This window comes from Octodon degus, unplaced genomic scaffold (assembly GCF_000260255.1).
Source record: "Octodon degus isolate 3935 unplaced genomic scaffold, OctDeg1.0 scaffold00134, whole genome shotgun sequence".
Taxonomy (NCBI): Eukaryota; Metazoa; Chordata; class Mammalia; order Rodentia; family Octodontidae; genus Octodon; species Octodon degus.
The window spans coordinates 6,668,163-6,675,488 of NW_004524710.1; the positions used below are offsets into that span (position 1 = coordinate 6,668,163).

Genomic DNA, 7,326 nt, shown 5'->3' on the forward strand with positions numbered 1-7,326 from the left:
GTGGCTGAGCACTAGAGAGAATGCCTGGCATGTGCCAGGCCTTTCCAGGGTTCAGTCCCTGGGACATCCCAACCACACACACACACACACACACAGAATTCCCTGAGCCAAATATTAAATATCCATTGGATCTAGTAATTCTATTACTAGAAATTTATCCTGATAACATAATCAGTGATGCAGACAATAATATACAAGGGAAATTAACCCTCAGAAAGTCATGTGTAATAGTGAAATATTGAAGACAACAATATGCAATGTATTAATCATTGTAACTGTCCTACTAACCTGCTTTGAATTGCTATTTGTTTCTCAATAAAATTAATGAAAAAAAGAAATCAACTGAATAACCAGAATTGAAAGAGTAAATCATGATGAGGATTTCTAAAATTAATTGACATTACTCGTTAAACTAGTTTCATACTTTACATTATACTTAAAATACCCCACACGATTTTACATAATACCAAGTTGTAATACAGAAAAACATCAGTATTATAATTAAATTCTACTTTGTGAAAAATATACTCAAAATCTAAGAACAACGACATTTAGGAAACTCACGTAAAAAAATCCAAGAGGTCCCGATATATAAGGTATTTTTATTCCCAAGAGATATTTGACTTGCGAAGTCACCACATGGGTGGCAGCCCCGGTTGTCATCGCACTGATCACAGGCTCTGTAAGCAGGAATGTGGCGCTACCCAAGTGTAGCACAAACATGGCCACCTACGGGGACAAAGGAAGAGCTAGATGAGGCTTTAAAGTGAAAGTTACTGTTCTCACAAGAGCTAGCATCTCATACATCTCCAACCTACAAAGACATAGCAAACTACTGTGAAACATGTACATAGCAAATGTGTTAGGTTTCTTAAGAACATTACTTGGTTTCTAGACTTTCCAAATATTACAGGATTCTATGGACTTGCATCAATTGAATTAACTTATTTCCCCTGAATGTTGACTTTTCCCTCCCCTTTCCTAATCCTACATGTTAAAAGGAAGTTGTGGGCAGAGAATATACTCAAATCAGTTAACATGTAGATATTGACGAAACCTCTATTTGCATTATCATATTTATAATTTAAAAAGTATAAAATATAAGATTGACTATTTTATACCTCATAGACTTAACACTTCAAAATTATTGATGAAAGAAAACCAAACAAGTTTTAAAGTTTTTTTCCCAACGTTCTAAAAAGTAGGAAAAAGCAGGGAGTGGTGGCACACATCTGTAATGCCACCACTGAGGAGACTGAGGCAGGAAGATCATGAGGAGTTCAAGGCCAACCTGGGCTATAAAGGAAGTTCAAAACGAGCCTGAACTACACAGTAAGAGCCTACCTCAAAACACAATTAATTAATTAAAAAACAGGAACATATTATTTGAAAAGATATTCTGTCATAAAACTCTAACAAGCTAATATTTAGTAAAAGATAACAAGACATATATATGGGGAAGTCAAAACCACAGAGATCAGATAGAAGCGCCATCTTAGGAATCCTAAGAATCAATACACAAGGAATTTTCTTAAAACGTTTTCATACTACTCCTTACATCACCCTACAAATGGGAACTATTTCATGGCCAGATAAAAGCATTGTGTTTGTGTTCTGCTGCAAAAAGTGGCAACAAGAAGCAAAACTCTCATCCTTGAAACTTCAACAGTACTGAGTCCCTTGCTGGAGAGACCGTTTGGATGACCCACTCTCAGAATCACAAATGTGTAAACGCGGCCTCATAGACCACAAAAGTTAAGCTTGCTATTTTGGAAGTAACATTAAGTAACATTTATGAGTGTTTACACTGGAAAACGGGAAAAAAGAAGGTTATGTGTTAACTATGAATTAATTGTAATATTTAGGTCAGGTCTTAAAATTCTTGCTAGAAAATGAGATTAACTACTGTAGAAACCAGTTGAAAGAATAGAAGTGAGGTCTCCTTCTACCAAAAGGTTGCCGTGACGAACACGAGAAGTGTAAGGCACTGCTCGGTACCACAAAAGCATAAATTGCAAAATACAGCATTCTTATATTGTGATCCTATTCCAATGCCCTTGGCCAAAAGCAGTAACGTGCTAGGTTTATATAGGAATTTCAGCCAGACGTGCTGGCCCACGCCTGTAATCCTAGCTAATCAGGCAGTTGAGGCAAGAGGATCATAAGTTTGAGCACAGCCTGTTTCAAGACAAAATGAAAAGGCCTGGGATGTGGCTGAGCACTAGAGAGAATGCCTGGCATGTGCCAGGCCTTTCCAGGGTTCAGTCCCTGGGACATCCCAACCACACACACACACACACACACACACACACACACACACACACACAGAATTCCCTGAGCCAAATATGAAACCTAGATTCTGATTTGGCACCACTAAATCCTAGCTTTGTGACTTTGTTAAATCTACTGAAATACTTCTTATCATCTATAAACTCTGTGAGTGCTGCCTGCCCTATTTTTCTAGTAAAGCTGTGATAAAGTGAATGTGATATATTATATATAAAGGTGTAAAACCTATAAATGAGCAACATACATGACACAGTAGGAATATGATACCATTTACCCCATCTGAAATACTAGTCATTAATTTTGAAAATGTAGAAAGGACCACATCACATTTTCCACGTCTGGAAAAACTTCAGAATTTATCAGTGTAGAAAGAAATGTCCAGAGTTTGTAGCTACTCAGCCATACTTCATTCACTATATAATAAGGAGAAGAGTATGGAGTGTCAATGTAGGAATCAACCTATCAGTGACAAGAGAAGAAGTCGGGGCAAGGTGGGCACAGTGGATGTGCTCATAGCCCCAGAACTCATGAGGCTGAGGCAGTAGCCTCATTATATGTAGTGAGTTCAGGGCCTTCTGAAGTGTACATTAAGACTCTAAAAGCCAAACATAGGGCTGAGGAGATAGCTCAGTGGTCTCAGCACATGCCTGGCAACCACAGTGACCCGAGTTTGATCTCTGGTACTGCATGCCATACCAGCCCCAAACACTAGATGCACCGTGCCAGCCACCAAAACCAGGCATGGGGGTGCACACGTGTAATACCAGTGCTGGGGAGACTGAGAAAGGAGGATCGTTACAAATCTGAGCTGCATAGAGAGACCCTGTACCAAGTAAATAAGTTTTAAAAATTAAAAAAAAAAAAAAAAACACAACCACAAAGGAAAAAAAAAGGAGGAAGAGCAGAAGGAGGCAAAGGCTAAGTTATCGGTACTTTTAAGTTCCCACCCTAAAAAATGTTTCCAGACACTGAATGTCAGTTTGTCAAAGAAGAAATACTCTGAAGGAAATACCCAAGTGACCAAATACTGCCTATGGTCACAAATGGAACATCGTGATCTTTTTGGCTACCCTTGGTTCCGTCTGTTGGTTTTCGTGCTGAAGCCACAGCCAGTTAAGAAAGACAATGAATCAGCTCTTCCTAATTCCCACTCTATGGGTAAATGCGCTGCAGTTTATGACATTGACTATATAGAGCATGAGGATGAAATTAGCAGATACTGAAGTAGGATGCGCATCAGAGTTGGTTGGGTTTTCATCTGGGTTTTCACTTACATAAAGGCAGCGTACAATCATCCACATCTTTAAAAATGTGAAAACTGTTCATAGACATAGTTTTATGTATGATATATGTGGAACGTTGGAAAGTTTATGCCTGTACGTTAAGTCATCTTATCATTATTTTGAGAAGTAAAGTTCTGGGGAGTCTTTGTACAGATTTTCTATTTCTTATTCCTTTTCATTCCTACTCTGAGGGGTTAATGATTTGCCATGCCTGAGGAAACTGAAGTGTCACCAACTACTGCTTACTCCATCATTAACTTCTAGTAGTGGTTTCTCTGTCATTTTGACAATGTAAAATTTATGAATGGAGGGGCCTAGAAAAAGTACAAGCTATAAAAATAAAAGATATAGAAGAGTTCTCTCATCTCACGTGTTGAAATGTTGGAAACTATCATGCAACAAACATGAGGAAAAAATGGAGCATCCTCTTTTAAAATACTAAAATCTTGATATATTTTTGTAACAGTCTCCTTGTACACAGTTTTATTCTTTTAGAAAAATACTCCCAGAAAGAGATAATACTTAACATGAAGAAGACACAGACCACTGGGATATGAAGGATGACTGAAATAAGTTTTGCCTTCGTGGGATGCAGCCTTCTCTATATGCAAAGGAAGATGAAGCACCAAAGAAGGAGCACAGTGGGAAAGAACAGGAGGAAGCGCAAGAGGAGAACTTCAGGAGCTCCCCCTCTTCCTCCTGTCCAAATTTCACCTTTATTCACATTGAAATTAGGGACCTGGCTATCGACTGCCATGCACAGCCTGAAGGTACCAAGCACCCAAGCCATGCGGGGTTTGCAAGAGGAGCCCACAAAATGAATGGTAACTCCCAAGTTATATATGTAAAAGAGGGACCTTCTCAAATATTTTTTGCTTGGAAGCCAATTACTTAAATTTTCATTAAAACTAAATATTTTAAGTAAATTGCTCTATAAGTAGCCATAAATACTCCTTTTACTAACAATATAGATGAGAGTGATTCCACTATGACAAGTCAACTCCCCAAACCTAGCCATGAAACATTTTATGAGAAAATAAATTTTATATATGTCAGATGTTTATAGCAATGCTGATGTTCTGGGCTAATGCTGAAAACCTCTGACACACATTACCGAGGTTCACTGGTACAGTACTATTTGGCGATGCTTTGTAAGCACCACGAGTTCTACATAAATGGAGTGTATCTCAGATTTCAGACCATTTTATTTTAAGAGAGGCCTGCAAATATATTTTAAAATGTTTAAAATTAAGGGAATCTGAATACCACATATGGAATTTAGTTAGTTAATATCTGTTTATCAATCTGCTTTATTAATTGTGGGAAGTACACCATACTAACGTAAGATGTTACTATTAGGAGAAACTGCGACTCTATGCACTATCTTTACAACTTTTAGATACATTTAAAATTATCCTAAAGTAAAAGTTATTTTTAAAAAGAAAATCATTTCCACCTGTCCCCAGAATCTACAGGCAAATCTATGCTGTGCGCTATGCCTGACTCCCACATGCTGGGCATGAGCGGGAAGGGCTCTATCAGGAAAACCAAGCAGCTGGGTTTCAGAGGTACAACACAGGTGTGAAGGCCCCCGTCAAGACAAAACTGGAAACCACACTTGCACAGGACAGCAGGAGAAAATGTGCCACAGGATTTCAGAGAGAGAAGAAAAGGCAGCACTGTGGATATGGTTACAATTGCGCCTTGACACTTAAGGAGAAACGCAAGACAGAAATTACTAGAAACCATTCCAGAAATAGAGAAGAGAATGAACATAAAGCAGCTCAGCAAATGGGGCTTATTCAGAAGACCTAGTGTTGCTAGGAGCAAAACTAGCCAAAGGGGAATAATAGAAAATAAAGCAAGAAATTTTGATATGGATCACCGTAAAAATTGTGAAGAGAGGGGGGGAAAAAAAAGTTTTGCGAGCATGACATCACTCTTCCATACATTTATTAAACACCTAATTTTGCCAAGAAGTATGAGGCAGCCTGGCTCACACATCAGAGCTGCGCTCTGGTAGGACTGATCTGAGGATCAAATGTGAAACAAATGGCCACTTGGAGCTTAGCAGGAGGAGCAGCTGGAGCGAACTGGGCAACCTACATGAGCTAGAGCCCACAGTAGGAGTGGAGAGCCTAAGATTGTCTAACAGCAGGAAGAGGAGCTGAGAGATTACCCAGCAGGCAAACTGAGATTAGGCTTAGAAAACTTAAGATTTGATTCTTGTTTCTCATGGAACACGTCAGAAGTTTCCTAGCCTAGGAATTTTTTTTATTTGTAATTCTGTTTGTGGTTGAAGGGTCAGCATGATCTTCACAGTTCCAAGACTTTTAATGGCAAAACTTGTCTCTGAGATGAAGAAAAGTTAAAGTTCTATGAAGGAATAATTTGACTCTTATCTTTCTTTCCATCCAGGTAAAGACAAAAGGGCCAGTGTCATATGGATGTGTGTTTAAGCAAAATATTATCGAAAGACACAGGAGAGTATGGAGCTAAAAGGATGCTGTAGTTGTATCTTTCTTTTTCATCAAGTGTGTGGGTAATCATGAGATGAGGTAGAAGGTTTTATTGACTACACACCCAGATTGGAGTGGGACAGGACTAATAGAAAATTAAAATCAGTACTATCCTTTTTTCATTGAGAACAATATCATAATTTTAAAAGATATGAACACATTCCCTGCTTTCTGGTGAAGAACAGAGAAATCAGTAAATCTGAAAAAAAATGTTCCACAAATCTTTAGTCTAATTTTCAGCTATTTAACATAGTAATGTCACTAACATGTAATTGACCTTTTCCTGTTTAATTTCTTCAGGTCACATCATTAAGGATCAGTTGTTGGAATGGTAAGCAGTTTCTGATCCATAGAGCCTAGAAAGGAAAGCAGATGTGAAAAATCTTGGGAGTTGCTTGGGAGGGAGAGATGCTCTGAAACATAGGGCCCGAACAATGTCTTATGAGAAACATAGGAGAAATCACTTATAACGCTGCGTGTAGATGTCAGGGAAGAGGTCTCATTGATGGTTATATCTGAGCTGAACATTGAAGAACATTCAAAGAGCCACACAAACAAAAAAGAGAGACCTACACAGGGCCATGCTGTTGGGAATCTAAGACCAACACCACGGCATGCCAAGTGCTAATGCACAGGCACTGGCTACAGTCAGGGAGGCAAAAGATGAGGGGCAGTGCAATGGCTGCACTCCTGCTTCACTTTTAATTACTGGTTTAGAAATCTGTGTAGCACAGCCTTTGCTACAGTGTACACTAGAGTACAACCCCTACTCCATCAACTCCCAATCATAAGATTCTGTATCAGCCTCTTTACCTTCCAGTATCTTCATCTGCATAATGGGGGAGATAGCCAGGCAAGTGCAAGGACCTGAGTTTGAGCCTCCTGCACGCTGTACCCACCCTGAAATGGTGGGATGGCACAAGCCTATAATCCGAGCACTGGGGAGGCTAAGGCAGGAGGATCACTATGAGTCTGATCTGCATAGCAAGGTCCTGTATCAAAAAAAAATTTTTCAGAACTGGGGATTAAACTCAGGCCATTGTGCTTGCCAGGGAAGCACTTATTCTACTGAGCTATCTCCTTGGCCCTTAAAATTATTATTTTAAACAATTTTTGGTTTTTTAGCATGAGGAATTTTCATTTTTATTATTTTAATAATACTATAATTTGGATTTTATGGAATGTGTTATTTCATAGTTTTGCAAGGTGAAAACACAGCTGGAAAGATTTATTTA

General features: G+C 38.8%; 1 protein-coding gene across 1 annotated transcript in view; it reads right to left on the reverse strand.

The window, feature by feature from the left end:
• Slc26a7 (solute carrier family 26 member 7) overlaps nt 1–7,326 on the reverse strand; it is a 157,951-nt gene that overhangs the window by 97,266 nt on the left and 53,359 nt on the right. The window contains exon 5 of the mRNA XM_004641315.2: nt 565–729. Within this exon, the coding sequence (XP_004641372.1) occupies nt 565–729 (165 nt within the window). The remainder of the gene's footprint in view (nt 1–564; nt 730–7,326) is intronic.